General features: G+C 46.5%; 1 protein-coding gene and 1 pseudogene across 2 annotated transcripts in view; both read right to left on the bottom strand.

The window, feature by feature from the left end:
• Positions 1-282: 282 nt before the first annotated feature.
• LOC309544025 overlaps positions 283-21,559 on the bottom strand; it is a 44,257-nt pseudogene continuing 22,980 nt past the window's right edge. The window contains exons 9-10 of the transcript XR_014226109.1: positions 639-1,074; positions 283-547 (exon numbers count right to left, since the gene is read on the bottom strand). The product of XR_014226109.1 is annotated as an uncharacterized misc_RNA (transcript). The remainder of the gene's footprint in view (positions 548-638; positions 1,075-21,559) is intronic.
• Positions 1,160-21,559, bottom strand: part of LOC309544024 (uncharacterized protein) — a gene marked incomplete at both ends in the record, with an annotated part of 34,267 nt that continues 13,867 nt past the window's right edge. Inside the window, one exon of the mRNA XM_082276419.1 lies at positions 1,160-2,188. Coding sequence (XP_082132545.1) covers positions 1,160-2,188 — 1,029 coding nt within the window. The remainder of the gene's footprint in view (positions 2,189-21,559) is intronic.

The following is a 21,559-nucleotide window of genomic DNA, read 5'->3' as shown; positions in this document are numbered from 1 at the left end:
TTCAACACCCCCAGTGACAACGTGAGTACATTGATCAGATTGTACATTCAGTCCATAGGGGCCTATGAAGAGAATCTTCAGCTCCATCTAGTGGCCATAATCCAGTATTTGTCCCAAAATACCTCAATTAAAAAAAAGCGAAATTACACATTATGGCCACTAGATGGAGCTGACGATTATAGGAAATCACACATTTTTTTTAAAAACAGACCTCTAAATGTTTGTGAAATCTTCCCGCTCAAAATGTACTCAGCCAATGAAAGGTAAGGACTCCATTTTTATTTTTCTCCTGCTATCAATGGCCAACACGGGACAACACTTCATCCATGTCTTTGGTGATCTCTGATCTCCTTATGAAGTGTTTCTTACATGATGACGATCAGCCATGGAGTATATCTGAGGTGTATATCAGGGTGTGCTTCTTCCCCACATGTCCAGCAATATTCATATAGAAGACATTTCCCGCACTCAAGGCACTAATACACCTTGAGGGTTGTGTGGGATCCCTGATGTACAGGAAGACAGGACTTCAGTGAGGAACATTTCCCTCACTCAGGACAGGAAAGTGGCTTCTCCCCCGTGTGAGATCTCTAATGTCTGTCACGATTGGCCTTCAGTGTAAAAAAATACCTGCAAACAGCACAGGGATACGGCTTCTCCCCTGTGTGAGATCTCTGATGTCTGCAAAGATTGGACTTCTGTGAAAAACATTTCCCACACTCAGGACAGGAAAATCGCCTCTCCTTATGACACTTCAGATGTGTGAAAAGATCTGACTCTTTCACAAAACATTTTCCACACTCAGAACAGAGATTAGGCTTTTCATGTGAGTCTTTTGATGTGCAGCAAGATGTGACCTCTGTGAAAAGCATTTCCCACACTTAGGACAGGAATACGGCTTCTCCCCTGTGTGAGATCTTTGATGTGTAACAAGAACTGATTTCTCTGCAAAACATTTTCCACACTCAGCACAGGAATATGGCTTCTCTCCCGTGTGCAATTTCCGATGTTTGGTAAGATTTGACTTCTGTACAAAACTTTTCCCGCACTCAGGACAGAAATACGGCTTCTCCCCTGTGTGCACTTTCTGATGTGTTGAAACATGGGACTTCTGTGAAAAACATTTTCCGCACTCAGGACAGGAATACGGCTTCTCGCCAGTGTGAGAACTCTGATGCTTGGAAAGACATGACTTCTCTGAAAAACATTTCCCGCACTCAGGACAGGAATACGGCTTCTCACCAGTATGCAATCTCTGATGCGTGGAAAGATTTGACTTCTCTGAAAAACATTTCCCGCACTCAGGACAAGAATACGGCTTCTCACCAGTGTGCGATTTCTGATGTCTGGAAAGACATGATTTCTCTAAAAAACATTTCCCACAATCCGGACAGGAATACGGCTTCTCACCAGTGTGAGATCTCCGATGTGTGGAAAGAGCGGACTTCCGTGAAAAACATTTCCCGCACTCAGGACAGGAATACGGCTTCTCACCAGTGTGCAATCTCTGATGCTTAAAAAGAGTGGACCTCTCTGAAAAACATTTCCCGCACTCTGGACAGGAATACGGCTTCTCACCAGTGTGAGATCTCCGATGTTTGTAAAGATCGGACTTCGCTGAAAAACATTTCCCGCACTCAGGACAGGAATACGGCTTCTCACCAGTGTGAGATCTCTGATGCGTGGAAAGATATGACTTCTGTGAAAAACATTTCCCGCACTCAGGACAGGAATACGGCTTCTCACCAGTGTGAGATCTCTGGTGTTTGTAAAGATCGGACTTCTGTGAAAAACATTTCCCGCACTCAGGACAGGAATACGGCTTCTCACCAGTGTGAGATCTCTGATGCGTGGAAAGATATGACTTCTGTGAAAAACATTTCCTGCACTCAGGACAGGAATACGACTTCTCACCCGTGTGCAATCTCTGATGGGTGGAAAGAGAAGACTTCTGTGAAAAATATTTTCCGCACTCAGGACAGGAATACGGCTTCCCACCAGTGTGCGATCTCTGATGTCTGGAAAGATTGGACTTCTGTGAAAAACATTTCCCACACTCAGGACAGGAATACGGATTTCCATCTGTGTGACACCTTTTATGCACACGAAGATTTGATTTAACACGGAAACATTTCCCGCACTCAGTACACAGAAATCTTGTTGGAAGGATAGCACAGTCCCTCACAGCCTGAGGTTCCTCAGGATAAGAGGAATACGATGGTCCGGCACCGTCCCTCACAGTCTGAGGTTCCTCAGGATAAGAGGAATACGATGGTCCGGCACTGTCCCTCACAGTCTGAGGTTCCTCAGAATAAGAGGAATACGAAGGTCCATCTACACTGTGTGGTGTCGGATGGACATTTGAGGTAGCCGGGTTTTCTCCTGGATTATACTGTGTGATGTCCTCATCTTCTACTTTACAGTCTGGAGACAAAGTGAGACAATCCTCTGAGGTTTTCCTCATCTCCCGTCCATGTACTAAAATAGAAATAAAAAGATTATTACTAGACATCAGCAGATTGGTTCCCCTAAACCAGGACTCCGCCCATATCAGGCAGCTTTGTCTCTGAGGATCTTACAATTCCCCCCTCAAGGTATCTAGTAAATGGGTCCTCTGATCTCCTACCAGTTCATTTCTTTATTCATGTACCTTAGTCAGAGAGTGAGGAAACAACGAGAACTGTCTTTAATAGGAGTGACAGTGATGAGGGGATTATAGGAACGAGTGTCCCCTCCTCCTTTATCACTCATTGCCATCTTCCCAACACAAGAAGTCCTACACTTCCTTATTTAGTCCATGATTTAGTCATGAATAACAGCGGGGCTGAGCCCCACCAGAGGTCAGAGAGTGAGGATGGGGGGAGAACAACCAAGATGAAGACTGGACTGATCCTGAAGACCACCATCATTGGGTTACTGACTCCTCCCTCATTATCACTTTCTGTTTAAGGTTCTAAAGTTGGAGGATGTTATCACATTATTATCACCATGTAAAAGTCTGTCCTTCAATCAAATCATCAGATATAAAATGTCCAGCTGGTAGGAAATGGGTGGAACAAAAGAGAAGCCATATTTTGTGTATATATAGCAGTGGGTAGAGGGGAGAGAGCAGAAGTCAGGAGTATGTAATGTACAACATAGAGTATATAGTGCAGGGGTCAGGAGTATGTCATGTACAACATAGAGTATATAGTGCAGGGATCAGGACTCATAATATTGGTGTTCAGTAATCAGTGGTGGCTTACATGTATTTATTTAGTGTTAATGACCCACCTGTGCTGATCTCTGTAGGAGTGTCCTCCTCTATAAATGTCCCCGTTATTCGATCCTCCTCCATAGACTGCTGATCATCCCTCACATACGTCTCTTCTTCTTCTGCTTTAACCTCAAATTCTATATCGATTGGATCGCCACTCTAAATCAAGAAAATTATTATAATCAATAAATATCATCTTCTGTAAAATAATAGAATTTTGGTCTTACTATAAAATCCTTTTCTCTGATGTTCATTGACGGGCACAGCTCCAGAATATTCTAAACCATTGGGACGTCAGCATTGTTAAACATGAGGGGTGGGGAAAAACACAACAGAAATCAATTCCCAAAAGGCTAAACCTAGCCAACCAGATATGGAGCTCAAACAGGAGTACCTGGAGCTCACCTGAAAACAATACACCCTCAAAGAGGCCAAGGTCCTCTCAAACAGCGGCCTGCAAGACCCTGCTGCCAAAAGAAGCATCCGCAGATGCCAGTACATCCACTTTGTAAAATTTTGTAAAAGTGTGCACAGATGACCAGTGGCCGCCTTGCAAACCTGGATCACTGACGCCTCATGGCAGAAGGCCCAGAAGGCACTAAGCGCCCACGTAGAAAGCGCCTTAACAGGGAACAGAGGAACCTGACTGTTGATGGACTGGGCCTGCACCACCGTCTGTCTTGTCCATCTGGAAATGGTCGTGCCAGCAGTGGCGTCACTAGGGTTGGTGTCACCCGGTGCGGTAACTCATGGTGTCACCCCAACCCCTTTTAATAATGTTTTTTTTATGGCACTGATGGCCACTCCAGACCTTTGCCTGCTCCCAGGACCCCAGCAATGTACAGTACACAGGAGGAGCCAAGCCGAGGAGGTGGGGTCAGATAACACACCCACCATCTGTTCGAGGCAAACACTGCTGGAGGAGGCTGCTGGTCTGAAAAGATTTTAACACACTGCAATTTCAGCGGCCGCGAGACATAGAGGCAGCGGGTGGTGGGGCCACAGACCGGCAGCTTCGGCTCCCGCCTCAGGCACAGTGGTGTCACCAGAGTTGCCAACCTACCAGACTGAAATTCACTGACACGACACTCAAAATTTACTGGCACAGCCAAGTTTTTACTGGCATTTTCCAAAAGTTACAAAATGACAGGTTTAATTGCACATTTCAGTGCATAAGCTACAAACAAGTACAATATGCAATTAGCAATGTGGTTTAAGATAGACATTAAGGTAAAATAACATATTTCTTATGTTATTTTTGATATAGTAAGCCAGATTAGATTATAACCCATCAGATTTTGTCACCTATGTCAAACTGGAGAGATTTCCCCTTAATTTCTGTTCCATAGCCATCACAGAAAGTGGGGGGAAATCCGTGGAAGCCACCAGGATCACCCAAATATTATGTCCCCAATTCTAAGGACCGCCTGTCTGTCTCCATCACTCCATCACCTCCTGTCTCCATCATCTTCTGACTCCATCACCTCCTGTCTCCATCACTCAATCCCCCATCACCTCCTGTTTCCATCCCTCCATCATATTCTGACTCCATCCCCCCATCACCTCCTGTTTCCATCACTCCATCACCCCCTGTCTCCATCCCTCCATCACCCCCTGTCTCCATCCCTCCATCACCCCCTGTCTCCATCCCTCCATCACCCCCTGTCTCCATCCCTCCATCTTCCCCTGTCTCCATCCCTCCATCACCCCCTGTCTCCATCCCTCCATCACCCCCTGTCTCCATCCCCCCATCACCCCCTGTCTCCATCCCTCCATCACCCCCTGTCTCCATCCCTCCATCACCCCCTGTCTCCATCCCTCCATCACCCCCTGTCTCCATCCCTCCATCTTCCCCTGTCTCCATCCCTCCATCACCCCCTGTCTCCATCCCTCCATCACCCCGTCTCCATCCCTCCATCACCCCCTGTCTCCATCTCTCCATCACCCCCTGTCTCCATCCCTCCATCACCCCCTGTCTCCATCCCTCCATCACCCCGTCTGCATCTCTCCATCACCCGTCTCCATCCCTCCATCACCCCCTGTCTCTATCCCTCCATCACCCCCTGTCTCCATCTTCCCCTGTCTCCATCCCTCCATCTTCCCCTGTCTCCATCACCCCCTGTCCATCCAACCTTCCCTCCCACCACTTCACCCTCCATTATTTTCATTTTTCCATAACTCCATCGTTTTATCTCTTGCTCCATCCGTCCCTTGCTTCATTTGTCTGCCCCTTGCTCCATCTCTCCATCATACTGTCCATCCAAAAATCCTTGTGCCCTATATATCCCTCCCCCTTTTCTACCCACCATCACTTTTATCCTATTATTCTGTCTGTCTCTCACACTCTTTCCATAACTCCATCCCTCCATCCCTATATCCTTTGCTCCATTGTTCCATTTCTCTGTGTCTCTTACCATCCCTCCATCCCTTCCTCTATCTGTCACCCAATCTATACCTCCATCCCTTACTCACTCCTCACTCTTTCCATCTCTCTGTCCATCTCCCTCCCCCATCACTCCACCACTCTGGATTTTCATTATACACTAATAAAAATACTCCAGAGCACTTCCACTGCAAATGTGCTCTCTATTTACTCTGATAGGTTTATAAATAGTAAACACCTTAAGACCACCAAGCACAATAAATAAATAATGATCATACAGTACATACACACTACACACTATGCACATTTAATCTGAAAATCAGCCTGATCTGTCTGCTGCTGCCTCCCCTCTCCTGGCATGCTTGGATTTGTAGTGCCACAGACATGAGGTAGTAATGCAGGAGAGGAGTCTGTGCCTGAACTGGACTGATGAGCAGGTAAGGGATAGGGATTCTAGGGAGGTGTATTAGACACTGGGGTAGAATGTAGAAAATATCCACCCTTCAGAAGCAGAGTAGATCTCACACACAAAAAAAAAAAACAGACAGCAGCCTGCTAGAGAGAGCCCATTCTCTCCCCCCTCCCTCCTCCTTCTTCCCTCTAGACAACAAGCTACGGACATGACATGTTTATTGCCGAGTTTAGCCAGCTTCCCTTAGTGCTAGGCTAAACAAGTCTGTCCTCCCCTGCAGACTGCACTTCTCCCCCCTCCCGGCATCTCTTCCTGTTTAGATCAAATAAGGCGCGCTGGAGAAGGGGGAGGGTGCAAGAAGCACTACGAAAGATCATTGGAGACTCGTCAGGCAGGCTTCGGAACTGCAAGTGTCACAGACACAGGCTGAGACAGGCTGTTTTTTTTTTACTGTCTGGCAGCCTTTTTACCTTACACTGGGTGTCACCCTCCCTCGATGGACACCCTGGTGCGCCCCCCCCCCCCGCACCCCGCTCGTGACGCCTGTGGGCATGACTCGACCAGCCCCTTGCAAGGTCTATCCGTAAGGACAAATAGTAAGGCTGATTTCCTAAATGACTCGGTTACCGCAAGGTACACCATGAGCGCCCGACCCACATCCAGAGAGTGCAAGGCAATCCCCCTAGGATGTTTAGACTTAGGACACAGGGAAGGCAACACAATGTCTTCATTCAGATGGAAACCAGAAACAACCTTAGGAAGTGAAGACTGACAAGGGCGAAGCACCACTATCTCTGTGAGCCACCAGGTAAGGTGAACAACAAGACAACACCACCAGCTCCGACACCCTGCATGCAGAAGTAATAGCCACCAGGTAGGCTACCTTGTGGGACAATATAATCAGGGGAAGCTTGCAAATTTTTTTGAAAGGCGGTTACTGAAGAACCGACAGCACCAAATTGAGATCCCACGGAGGCAACAGAGACTGAACTGGGGGAGCGAACCCCCTGAACAAAGGTGCAAACCAAAGAATGCATAGCCAAAGAATGGTAAAAGAAGACCGCCAAGGCCAAAAACCTGGCCCTGGATGGTACCCAGGGCCAGGTGGTACTTAACACCTCATTTTAGGAATGCCAAAATCCGTGCCACCGAAAGGGAAAGGGGATGACCCCCAAGAGACTCATACCACACAATGTACATCTTCCAGGTGCTATGGTAAATCTTCCTAGAGGTATATTTTTCAGCCTTTAACAGCGTGGGAATCACCAATTCAGAAAACCCCCTATCCTTCAGCACCTGGCTTTCAACAGCCAAGCCGTTAAAGCCAGCGACTGTAAAGCAGGATGGAAGGTTGGCCCATGGGCCAATAGATCTTCTCTGAAAGGAAGTCTCCAAGAGGCTTTGGCGACCGGCCTTACCAGATCAGCGAACCAAGACAGACAAGCCAGTCTGGAGCCACTAGGATGACTCCTGGTATCGATTCTTCGCAAAAGACTGGGCAGAAGTATTAGCGGGGGAAAGGCATATATCATATGATACTGGCCCCAAGGAACCACCAGTAATCTGTGGCGTCAGCCAGAGGATCCCGAAACCTTGACTCAATTCTATGTTCCTTCCTGTTGAGACTAAAGCCCAACAGGTCCACCGCGGAAGTTCCCCACCATTAGAATGCCAGCTACCTACCGGGCACCCCTAAAGGCGATTTGTCCAATGAGCCAGACAAATCTTATCGCCCGAAGTTTCAATATATTGATCTGTAGTTTTGACTCCTCCAGAGTCCAGACCCCTTGAGCACATTAGTGCCCAAAACGCTTCCCTACCAAGACAGGCTGCCAACCGTGGAGACCACCGTCCAGTACAGGGGAAGGAAGAATTTGCCCTGTTGAAGCGCCGGAGAGCAAAGCCACCATATCAGAGACCCTCTTGTATGCCGGCTCAACAGGATCTGGTTCTCTAGAGACTGTGGATTCTTGCCCCACTTGGCAAGAAACTCTCTATGCAGAGTTCTCAAGTGGAACTGTGCAAAGAGAACCGTCTCGAAGGTAGACACCATCAGGCACAGCACCCGCATGCAAGTCCTGAAAGATGACCGTCTGCTGGACAACAGGAGCCAAATCGCATCCAGCAGATTTTGGAGTTTTTTCCCCTGGAAGAAACAGCCTGGCTGAAGCCGAGTCCAGAGTCAGACCCAGATAGTCCAACTCGGTGGACGGAACCATAGCAGATTTTTGGAAGCTCAATTCCCAACTGAGCTCCTGCAGAGTCCATACAGTAATTTCCGGGTTGTCCTTTTAAGCAGTCAGAGACTCTGCTCGCTGAAGAAGAGTGTCCAGGTTCCCAGTACCGCAATCCCCGGCTGCCGCTACAATGCCAACACCTGGGCCAACACTTTTGTGAATACCCGAGGATCTGAGGCGAGATCCTGAGAGACGAAAAGGCTGCATATGAGCCGAGAAAAAAAAAAAAGGGCCCATGTCAGCGACGAGACTCCTTGCTTCTGGCAGCCTGTGAAAGAAGAGTTCTCTTCCCCCCTGTAAGACCCTTAATGATATCATCCATATCATGCGCCGAAGGACCACTCCTGTCACGGACAACCTAGAAACGAAGGGAGCCGCATCCAGAGAGGCATCACAGGCAAACTGCAACCCCTGGACTAACTGGTCTGCCAGCTCCTCAAGGGCAGGGGGAAGCTGGTCCCCCTCCAGATCCTGGCGCAAAACTTGCCCACCCTGTTAGAGTCTGGGACACCAATGCTATGTAGTACCGAACCAGCCACAGTAAACATGTGGTGGACTAAAGTGTCAGCTCTCCTGTCAAAGGGGTCTATGGCTGCAGTAGAAGAGGAATCAACCTCACTAACAGAGCACTCAAGGTCTATGGACGCAAACCCAGTAGGGTTGCTACATACTAAGCTCACCCTGAAACATAACAGTCAGGGGAGACTGCCAACTGTGATCCCTCAAAGGGACGCCAGCCAAGGGTCCACAAATGGACCACCTATGAGACCCTGCAAAAGATAAGGGGGGTTGCCTTAAGAGCCCACCATAGAGGACATAATAGAACATAGCCCCCATTAAAGGTGGGCCGCCCACTGTGACGTGGACACGCAAGCAGGGTACTCTGGCTCACACAATAATGGCGGCATGACTGTCACTAAAAATGAAGCGCCACCTGGTTTAAGACAGGTGCCAAGCTCACCATATGGCCCAGCAGGACGCAAGACAGCGCCAAACTCAGCCGCATGGCCTAGTAGGCCAGGACACCAGCCCCAGCGGATCCGACCACCCAGGGCAGAAGAGGGGAAGACGGATGTCCACACGGGAGGCAGTGGTTTCAGCCGTCCTCATCAGAATGGGGGTGCTGCGGGGCAAGAGGCATGCTGGGACTAAGGCTGTGACCAGGTCTATGCACCCTCGTGCCTCCAGACCCCGTCCAGTGGGGCTATGTCACGGCCGATCTAGCACGGAGCTGAGGCCTGCGCACGCTCAATGGCCTGACTGGGGAGACCTTAAGGATCTAGAACATCCAGTCCCTCACCCAGTCCAGCAGTTGATTGTAATTCTCACAGGAACAGAAAAAATGGTAGGACCAGAAATCCCAGCAAGGAACTAGGTCCTTACTCCTGACTAGGCAGAAGAAACTGAATGCCTATAGCAGAGTGTGGAAGCATACCCCCTGGGACTGCCCCATAGGTTTGGTAAAGCTTTTTCCTGCCTCATGTCCTTCTCCTGTATGGGGCAGCATAACACAATGGCTAAGAAGATTCTGGAGCTGTGTCCTTCAATGAGCGAAAGAGAAATCAGCTTTATTATTGTGACATCACCTTCAAGCACTGAAGAAGGAGTGTGGCTGCCGTAATACTTGCAGCGCAAATGCTCTGAAACGCGTCGCATTCCAGTAATGCATTTTGTCCTTCGCTGCTGAGCCACCAGCTCCTCAAGCCTCGATCTAAGTGTATATCCACTATATGGGCGGCTTCCTCATAACAGTGACCAGCAAGGTGAACCCTGAATGACGCTGCCAGTGAACGGACTTTACGTCCACGGATGACCCTTGGGACAGCCTTACTATTATGAAGTGCCTGTTCTTATCTCCAAACATGTGAGTTGCCAATTATATACTATACAATAAATCGGTTTTAAATTCTGCACTTAGAGACGCCCTCCCTCTTATTTATACCGGCAGCCTTGCAGGAATATGGCTTCTGTTCCTGTATTGATGGCAGCCCTAAGATATTGGCCTATCAAGTGCACTCCACGAAGTATATGGACTTCTTTATGGACATTTACCATGAGATTTGTAGCAACTGCGCCTTACTTTTGTTTTAATCTTTGTTTCCACCAACCTTGTAACAGTGAGGGATGGTGTGATCTTCCTGTGTGGAATCCCAGGAATACAGAGGACGGGGATATCTCTCTGGTGGGTTCCTGGTATAAGGTGGCTCCATCATATCCTTGTGTCCTTCTGTAAACTCCTCCATCACTCCATACTCCTCATCCTCCTCTTTATACTCTTCTTTAACCTCAATATTATTATCCCCGAGGTTTCCACTCTGAATATATAAGAAAACATTCATTGTAACAAACATACTGTATATAAATCAGAACTACCAATAATTGTCACTCATCTACCTGATGATGGTGAGGGATGGTGTGACCTTCCTGTGTGGAATCCCGGGAATACAGAGGACGGGGACATCTCTCTGGTGGGTTCCTGGAGCTGGATGACTCCACCATGGTATCCTGGTACAGATCTTTGTAAACATTTGGAAACTCTGACTCCTCCATCACCCCATCCTCATCATCCTCCTCTTTTATCTCTTCTTTAACCTCAACTTTAGAATCTCTCAGGTTTCCACTCTGAATATATAATAAAAATGACATCAATGGTAACAATGCAGATAATGTACAGATCCTAATGATACTATCAGTGATTGTTCCTCATCTACCTGATGATGGTGAGGGATGGTGTGATCTTCCTGTGTGGAATCCCGGGAATACAGAGGACGGGGACATCTCTCTGGTGGGTTCCCATTACTGGATCCATCTGTAGGAAACACACACACTGACTGAATACATTGTTTCTATGTGTTTATCAGATGATGGGGGATCTAGGTGGACCCTCCGTACTGCTCTCTCCTTTACAATAAAGTCTCCTCTTACCCGGTGATGTGAGGGGTGGCTGATTCTCCATCATGACGTCCTTCCCAGCACCGCTCACCTCTCCTGTCAGCAACTCAATGATCTCTCTGGTGACTACTAGAATCTTCTTTGTATTTCTCTATTCTATCAGGGAGGGAGGTGGAGGCAATGTGATGGTCATATGATCTCCAGACTTCACAGGAGCAAAACTCTAGATTTGAACACAAAGAGAAAAATTAAATGACATTCCCAGAATCCTCCTCACCTCTCCGGTCAGGTCTGTGTTTTATTAACAGAGATAAGAGTGATGTCATGTGACCTCCCAGAATCCTCCTCACCTCTCCGGTCAAGTATCTGTTTTCTCAATCCCCATTTCAGACTGAGGTAGAATTTACCCACAAAGGGCCCCCCCGCTCCAAGGGTTCAAAGCTTGTCGTAAGAAATTCTGGTGTTTGTTCATATAACACAAGACATAAAGTTCCACCTTGCTAGTAAGGATGCCAAGGGTCCATCCACATCCTCAGAGCATCAGAATGGAAAAAGAGCCAGTTGGAGGGACATTGGGAGGAGGAACTGTGAGGTCAGTGTGATGTCATAGGATTCTATTACTCTGATTTGAGGGACATTTGGAGGAGGAGGAGCTGTGTGAGGGGAGGGGGGGGGCGCTCTTTGAAGTTTCTGGGCACAGAATAGTTTCTCCCGGATGCGTCCCACCTCTCCTAAATTGAAAGATGAACTTTGTCTGTGGGCTTTGCCAGGACACATCATATTCCTGTGATCTCCGTGTACTCCGGAGACTTTACTGATCACATTTTGTGATAAACATCTGAGACTGGGAGCATTATGGAAAAACTAGATTTTAACATCCCCCCCCACAGCACTGTCCCCTTGACACCCCCCCACAACACCCCCCCACCTCACAGCACTGCCCCTTTCACATACTCCCCACAACATTATCCCCCTTCACACCCTCAACCAGCTCTGCCTCCCTCACATTCCCCCCCCCCACAGCACTGCCCCTTGACATCCCCCCCCCCACTGCCCCTTTCACATACTCCCCACAACATTGTCCTCCTTCACACCCCCCCCCAAGCTCTGCCTCCCTCACATCCCCCCCAGCTCTGCCTCCCTCACTTCCACCCCCAAATCTGCCTCCTTCACATCCCCCCCACAGCATTGACCCCTTCACATCCCCCACAGCTCTGCCCCCTTCACATCCCCCCAGCTCTGCCCCCTTCACATCCCCCCCAGATCTGCCTTCTTCACATCCCCCCCAGCTCTGCCTCCCTCACATCCCCCCCCAGCACTGCCCCCTTGACATTCCCCCCCCCCACAGCACTGCCCCCTTCACATCCCCCCCTCCAAAGCACTGGGGGGGACAATCCTGGACGGAAGGCACAGCAGCACTGGATGGGGGTGCGGGAGCTTCCAGGTTAGCCTTTCATATTAGCAAGCTGGTGATTGGTTGCTAGGACCGCCTCCTAGCAGCCAATCACCTCCTGGTTAATGTGAAAAGTTCATTCAGGCAGCTGCCTCAGCGCTGGTCCTGCCCCAACTCCAGAATTGTCCCGCCCGTCTTATGAGATCAAGGTTGGGTGATCTCTGCGGTTTCCGACCTTCCGGAAATGGCAGGTAGCGGTGGCCATCTTGGATGGGGCCAAACGCTGCGGAACCCCAATTTTGTTCTCACCGAACCTATTGGGAAACGCTGGTTTAGACTGATGAGGTGGGAAGGAGATTGGTGGGAAAGGTGACACATCTCCAAAAGGAAGAGGATGTTCCGGCCTCGTAAGTGGGGAAATATTCTGCCTCTGGCGGGGTTAATCTAGGTTTTCACACAATATATGTGTGTATCATCATCTGCTGGAGATAAAAGAGGTCACAGTGACTATGGAGGAAGAGGACGGACATGACGGGGGGGGTTACTGGGTGTAAATAGAAAATAAGATCTTATTACCTCCTCTGCTGCCACTCCCAACAACGTCTCCTCTGTACTTTGTATCTCTGGATTTTCCTGTGTGTAGCCGACATCACTTCCTGTATTCCATAGAGACCTCCTGTCTGGGTAGAAGTGAGATCACCACCTTGTGGAGCTCAGAGGAACTGCAGCCCTGAGAACCGTCTTTGATCCCAACCCTGCTAAATGCAGCAAAGGGAACAATACTGAAGAAGTGGCATGAAGTAGATCCCCCAGAGTTAAAGAATGGTGTACTAGGATAATGTATGTTTTTAATATGGAATATATAAGTAATAGCCAGGAGGAAAACCCAATATTAAAAAAAAAATGGGAAAAATGGATGGATTTCAAAAAATCAAACAAATATGTAGAAATAAATACTTAATTATTAATCAAATAAAAACAACAGAGAGACCAACAGAGTAGGCTAAGGAAGAATATGGAGGAGAGAAGGGAAGGGGGGGAAGAGGGAGAGGGAAGATAGAAAAAAAAAAAAAAGGGGAAGAAATGTACCGGAAGGCAATATTTTGTAAATCTGTTGAAAATGATATATGGTGTTTCTGTCTTTGCTTCTGAAATGTTTTGTAAGTTTTTAATGAAGTTCAATAATAAAAATTTAAATAATTAAAAAAAGGACACTAGGCAGAAGGAAAAAAAAACAAAAAAACAAACTTGGCTCCTCCCATGGGCAGTCTGCTCTGGGCATAAATCCCTCTCAACCGAAGTAGAGTGGCTGTTGGCCAAGGGATTCACTGTGACACAGACTATAGGAGCCCGGTCATATATGTCCCCATGAGATGTTTAACTCTCTGGCTGCCCTGCTCCGTGGGGCATAATCGCTGCCGACTGAGCAGAGCTAGCTGTCTACGTGCGCTTACTGGTCAGACTGGGGTAATCACTGAATCTAGATTATCCAGCCCGTCAGTGGGAATCCAATGCAATCATAACTATAAAAGTCATATAATTCATTACTATAGACTGATGAGGGGAGAAGGTGATTGGCGGGAAAGGTGACATCTCCAAAATGAAGAGAATGTTCGGGCCCTGTTAGTAGGGAAATGTTCTGATCCTGAAGGGGTTAATCTAGGTTTCCACACTATACTTTATATGTGTGTATCATCATCTGCTTGAGATAAAAGAGGTCACAGTGACTATGGAGGAAGAGGACGGACATGACGGTGGGGGGGGGGGGGGGTGGTTACTGGGTGTAAATAGAAAACAAGAACTTATTACCTCCTCTGCTGCCACTTCCAGTGACGTCTGTTCTCTACTTCCTCCTTACTCACTTACTTCGAATTTATACCTGACATCACTTCCTGTCTGTACCTGACATCACTTCCTGTCTTTATGGTAGAAGTGAGATCACCACCTTGTGGTTTATCAGAGGAACTGCAGCCCAGAGAAACATCTCGTAGTGTGAACACGGCCTTGTGCTGTGTGTGTATGTACTGTATATCCTTATAAAATGTCCGTAAAATACTGTATTCTGTATGCACAGTGTAGCAACCAATAGCGCTGCTCATCTGAGTAGGAGGGAGGGACTACTGATGAGTCAAATACCCTGCACCGATGCAGCGGAAGTTGCTCCACCTCATTAGCCAATCAGCACGGCACTGTAACCCGCCCCTTCCCCAGCCCACCACATTTGACTGAAAATAATTCCTGGTTGGCTCACACAGGACTGTACACAAAGAGCTCCACAGCTGAATAACATCAGAAACAATGTCCACCACTCACATGGAATGCCGGCTACTGTGTACATCTCCTGTACTATGTCTGCAGTCTCTGAACATCTCCTGTACTATGGATGTGTGTATCAGGTGCGCTAATCAATAAGTGATGATTGAAATAAAATCTTTTGCAATGTGAAAACAAAGGAAGGGTTTTAAACAAACCAACCATGTGCTGTAAACATCAAAGAAAATAGGAGTATACAACAAAATGTGCTTATAACATTTGGAGGGATTAATAAAACAGAAACATTAAACCACAGCATTAGCAGTGAAAACACCAATGTGTGTCTCAGGTGTGCATGGTGATGCGTAAAGTCCCATATGGTGTACAAAAATAGTCCAAATGAAATTTGTTGTGATGAAGCCTTTAAACGGAAGGGGTGAAGATCACGTGACTAAATTCAATATCCCACCACCAGCGTAGCTTCTTACCAGAAAGATGAGAATTTAGGGCATATATATAAGTGATTCCGCTCCAGAGATCGAGCACCAAAAAGGTTAGGAAGATGTGACCCCTAACACCATCCAAGAGGAGTGGAAATGATGAGCCTCTTACCAAATCAATGAATGGGTAGAGCTGTAAAACAACAGACACTTCTCCCTTCCAACACGGTAGGTGATGGGTCGGTCTCTGGTAGGTATACGCTGTTCTTAGCCTTCTATCCTTATAGATGGGTCATCTCCACTCCCACCAAGGGGGGGGGGGGTTGCCCAATATGTGGAAAATTTCTGGTAAATTTATAAAAATCTGTTATGGGTATAAAATGTCCGTAATAATACTGTATTCTGTATGCACAGTGTAGCAACGTATAGCACTGCTCATCTGAGTAGGAGGGAGGGGCTACTGATGAGTGAAATACTCTGCACTGATGCAGCGGAAGTTGCTCCACCGCCTTAGCCAATCAGCGTGGCACTGTAACCTAAGGTGACCACATTTTTTTAAATGAAATACGGGGACATATTTTTTTTTTTATTGGCAAATGGTAAACTCACCAGTGCCGATCTATGCAGCCTCACCCGTGCCGATCTATGCAGCCTCACCAGTGTCGATCTATGCAGCCTCACCAGTGTCGATCTATGCAGCCTCACCAGTGCCAATCTATGCAGCCTCACCAGTGCCCAGCAATGCAGCCTCACCAGTGCCCAGCAATGCAGCCTCACCAGTGCCCAGCAATGCAGCCTCACCCGTGCCGACCTATGCAGCCTCACCAGTGCCGATCTATGCAGCCTCACCAGTGCCCAGCAATGCAGCCTCACCAGTGCCAATCTATGCAGCCTGACCAGTGCTGATCTATGCAGCCTCACCAGTGCCAAGCAATGCAGCATCACCAGTAGAGATGTCCCGAACTATTCGCCGGCGAACAGTTCCCGGCGAACATTACTTGTTTGCGTTTGCCGCGGCGGGCAAACATATGCGATGTTCGGTCCGCCACCTATACGTTATCATTGAGCAAACTTTGACCCTGTACCTCACAGTCAGCAGACACATTCCAGCCAATCAGCATACCCTGCCTTCCAGACCCTCCCACCTCCTATAAAAAAGCAAGGACAGCATCCATCTTAGATTCATTCTGAAGCTGCAGTGTTAGTTAGAGCAGGGAGAGGGCTGCAGCTGCTGCTGAATTAATAGCTAGGCCAGTGTTCTGTGTCCACTCCAGTCCTCAAATACTCATCTGCTGTGACAGCGTCCTGACAGCACCCCAAAAAGCCCTTTTTAGGGCTGGTACATCCGTCTGCTTTTTTTCATATATATATATATATATATATATATATATACAGTGGGGATCGAAAGTTTGGGCACCCCAGGTAAAAATTTGTTCTAATGTGCATAAAGAAGCCAAGGAAAGATGGAAAAAATCTCCAAAAGGCATCAAATTACAGATTAGACATTCTTATAATATGTCAACAAAAGTTAGATTTTATTTCCATCATTTACACTTTCAAAATAACAGAAAACAAAAAAATGGTGTCTGCAAAAGTTTGGGCACCCTGCAGAGTTAATATCTTGTACTGCCCCCTTTGGCAAGTATCACAGCTTGTAAACGCTTTTTGTAGCCAGCCAAGAGTCTTTCAATTCTTGTTTGAGGTATCTTTGCCCATTCTTCTTTACAAAAGTCTTCCAGTTCTTTGAGATTTCTGGGATGTCTGTCACGCACTGCTCTTTTAAGGTCTATCCATAGATTTTCAATTATGTTGAGGTCAGGAGATTTTGAAGGCCATGGCAAAACCTTTAGTTTACACCTCTTGATGTAATCCCCTGTGGATTTCGAGGTGTGTTTAGGATCATTATCCATTTGTAGAAGCCATCCTCTCTTTAACTTCAGCTTTTTCACAGATGGCATCAAGTTACCATCCGAAATTTGCTGAAATTTTATTGAATCCATTTTTCCTTCTACTCGTGAGATGTTCCCTGTGCCACTGGCTGCAATACAACCCCAAAGCATGATTGATCCACCCCCATGCTTAACAGTTGGACAGAGGTTCTTTTCATTAAATTCTGTGCCCTTTCTTCTGCAAAGGTACCTTTGCTCATTCCGGCCAAAAAGTTCAATTTTAACCTCATCGGTGTAAGGTTCTGGCACTCTCAGTGCCTCCTATCACATCATTTCTGGGTGCGTTGCATCTACCTAGATAGATGAAGCACATATAGGTGTGTTTCCCTTTAAGAGTGCTGACATCATCATGAGGCGCCGGACTGAACAGCTATTTAAATCACCAGCTTTCACTCACATGTGTTCGTTCAACCTGCTGTGTGCCTAGATGTGCTTTGATGCTTATATGCCTTGATGTCCACCTTACCTTGTCTTATGCTGCCGGAGCTTCCAGCTTTACCTTTTGCCTGTATTGAACCGGAACCTCGCTACGGATCCCTTATCTCGCTACCGGATCACTCCTTACTACTGGACTTTGCTACTGCTAAACTATCTAGTGATAAGTACCCCACAGGGGATTCCTTACTAAACCTATACTTCCACTATCATCTGTTGCATATACAAAGACTATCTCTATCTAAGCTATTTCTGTCATCTGCATATACAAGGACTATGTCTATCTAAGCTATTCCTGTCATCTGCATATACAAGGACTATGTCTATCTAAGCTATTCCTATCATCTGCATACTACCATCACCTATCACTCTCCTAGATACTATTACTAAGTGCTCACCATATCATAGCCTGTCTCTCATCTATATACTCTCTCATATTCTATTACTCCAGTAATATCATATTGGGTGTATGTATATTGCATAAACAGGCTGTGCACGATGATGAAGTCCTGAGAGTTGGATATGTTTGTTCAACAGAATCTCTACAAGGCTACTGAGTGTAATAATTCTGCAGCTGTAAATCCATCCACTAACAAAAACGCATGAACGTTACAGATTGAACGAACCAGAAAAATATGGATTCAGCAGAATTGTCCACTCAAGTATTGCAGTTAACACAACAAATAAATGAATTAATACTTGCTCTTACTGAGGTAAAAGAGGAAAATCAGACATTGAGACAGCAGATAGCCTGTATTTCACAGCCTACTGCCGCTCAACCCCCAGAACCTCTTGTCCTTCTACCAGACAGGTTTGATGGTTCCCGTTCCTCTTTTCTTTTTTTTCGTATGGATTGTGAGCTCCTATTTATCCTTAAACCCAGGACCTATCATAATGACTTTATTAAAGTGCATGCTGCCATTAATTTGCTTTCTGGCAAAATGAAAACGTGGGCATACCAGAAACTGCAAGAAAAAAGTCCGATCCTAGACAATTGGGAATCATTTGCAATTGCGATGCACTCCCAGTGTCTCCCCTCCCAAAAATCTACTCCTAAACCTGCTCCAGGTAACCGCAGACCCCGGGTACCTAGGGAAAAAAGGAAACCAAATGAATATGGTGATCCTGCCTGGTCATGGTCCAAGCCTGCCTTAAACAGTCAGCCTTGTCACTCTGACACATCTCATTTGAACCCTGATCCTACAGAGATGGATGAGGAGCCTATGGAGATTGGTGCCGTACATACTAAGTTGTCCTTACAAAAAAAAGATCACAGGAGAATCTGTGGCCTTTGTTTTTATTGTGGAGAAGGGGGACATTTCATTACATCTTGCCCAACCCGACCCCATAGGCCTAAGGCTCTCCCAATGGAGGCCAGGCGAATCCGAACGGTCTTCCCTGAAAAACAGCCTGGAAATTACCAAGGCTGTTGTCAGCCCTGTCCCCGTCCTATATCAAAAAAGGGCACCCAGACTTTGACAAATATTGGAATAGATATTCCTTCAACTCCAGTGAACTCGATACCACGTTCTAAAAAACCTCCTGTACCACCTCCTGAGGATACTCCTATTTTGGCAAGCACACTTATAGCTCCCAATGAAAACATTGAGATTCTTGCACCTGACTGCGTACGCGCTTCTAATGGCACAGTAGTACGTAGGGGGGATCTGAGAATGTTTGAAGAAGCATTGGTTGCTATGTCTATTTCGGATGGTTATGCGTCCGATTCTAGTGAGGGGTTCATGTAGCAGACACCCTAACAACCAGTCTGATCCGATTTTCATATCGGTAACAAGTGATCCGATTCACACATCGGTTACCAACCTGATCCGATTCTCGTATCGGCAACAAGTGATCCGATTCTCGCATCGGTTACCAACCTGATCCGATTCTCATATCGGCAACAAGTGATCCGATTCTCAGATCGGTTACCAACCTGATCCGATTTTCATATCGGCAACAAGTAATCCGATTCTCAGATCGGTTACCAACCTGATCCGATTCTCATATCGGCAACAAGTGATCCGATTCTCACATCGGTTACCAACCTGATCCGATTCTCATATCGGCAACAAGTGATCCGATTCTCACATCGGTTACCAACCTGATCCGATTCTCGTATCGGCAACAAGTGATCCGATTCTCACATCGGTTACCAACCTGATCCGATTCTCATATCGGCAACAAGTGATCCGATTCTCACATCGGCAACCAGTTTTTTTTTTTCCGATTCTCATATCGGCAACCAGTTTGGTTTTTCCCGATTCTCATATCGGCAACCAATCTTATCCGATTCTCGCATCGGCAACCAGTTTTTTTCAGGTTTTCACATCGGCAACCAGTCTTATCCGATTCTCGTATCGGCAACCAGTCTTATCCGATTCTCATATCGGCAACCAGTTTTTTTTTTCCGATTCTCGTATCGGCAACCAGTCTTATCCGATTCTCATATCGGCAACCAGTCTTATCCGATTCTCGTATCGGCAACCAGTCTTATCCGATTCTCGTATCGGCAACCAGTCTTATCCGATTCTCGTATCGGCAACCAGTCTTATCCGATTCTCATATCGGCAACCGTTTTTTTTTTTTCTTCCCGATTTCACATCGGCAAACAGTCTTATCCAATTCTCACATCGACAACCAGCCTTTGAGGCCTTCCGGAGCCGGCCTTTTGGGGGGGGGGGGGTACTGTAAGGTTCTGGCACTCTCAGTGCCTCCTATCACATAATTTCCGGGTGCGTTGCATCTACCTAGATAGATGAAGCACATATAGGTGTGTTTCCCTTTAAGAGTGCTGACATCATCATGAGGCGCCGGACTGAACAGCTATTTAAATCACCAGCTTTCACTCACATGTGTTCGTTCAACCTGCTGTGTGCCTAGATGTGCTTTGATGCTTATATGCCTTGATGTTCACCTTACCTTGTCTTATGCTGCCGGAGCTTCCAGCTTTACCTTTTGCCTGTATTGAACCGGAACCTCGCTACGGATCCCGTATCTCGCTACCGGATCACTCCTTACTACTGGACTTTGCTACTGCTAAACTATCTAGTGATAAGTACCCCACAGGGGATTCCTTACTAAACCTATACTTCCACTATCATCTGTTGCATATACAAAGACTATCTCTATCTAAGCTATTTCTGTCATCTGCATATAAAAGGACTATCTCTATCTAAGCTATTCCTGTCATCTGCATATACAAGGACTATGTCTATCTAAGCTATTCCTATCATCTGCATACTACCATCACCTATCACTCTCCTAGATACTATTACTAAGTGCTCACCATATCATAGCCTGTCTCTCATCTATATACTCTCTCATATTCTATTACTCCAGTAACATCATATTGGCTGTATGTATATTGCATAAACAGGCTGTGCACGGTGATGAAGTCCTGAGAGTTGGATATGTTTGTTCAACAGAATCTCTACAAGGCTACTGAGTGTAATAATTCTGCAGCTGTAAATCCATCCACTAACAAAAACGCATGAACGTTACAATCGGTCCACAGAAGTTGTTTCCAAAATGCATCAGGCTTGTCTATATGTTCATTTGCAAAGTTCAAACGCTGATTTTTGTGGTGAGGAGGTAGAAGAGGTTTTCTTCTGATGACTCTTCCATGAAGACCGTATTTGTACAAGTATCTCTTTATAGTGGAATAGTGTACCACAACTCCAGTGTCTGCCAGATCTTTCTGGAGGGATCGTGCAGTCAAACATGGGTTTTGAATTGTAAAGATTATATTGCTGGAGAGTGAATTTTAACACAAGCACCACATCCCTGAATAATATTCAAGAGCAAATGGATAGGGTAATGGGACTTTTAAGGTGCTAATATTTGTTCAATGATGGAGAAAAAATCATTTTTTATATAAAAATAATCAAAACATAATTTTATTAAAGA

This window comes from Pelophylax lessonae, assembly GCF_965119305.1.
Source record: "Pelophylax lessonae genome assembly, contig: HAP1_SCAFFOLD_640, whole genome shotgun sequence".
NCBI lineage: Eukaryota > Metazoa > Chordata > Amphibia > Anura > Ranidae > Pelophylax > Pelophylax lessonae.
The sequence above is the reverse complement of the archived record's forward strand: the minus strand, read 5'-3'. Positions and strand labels throughout refer to the sequence as shown.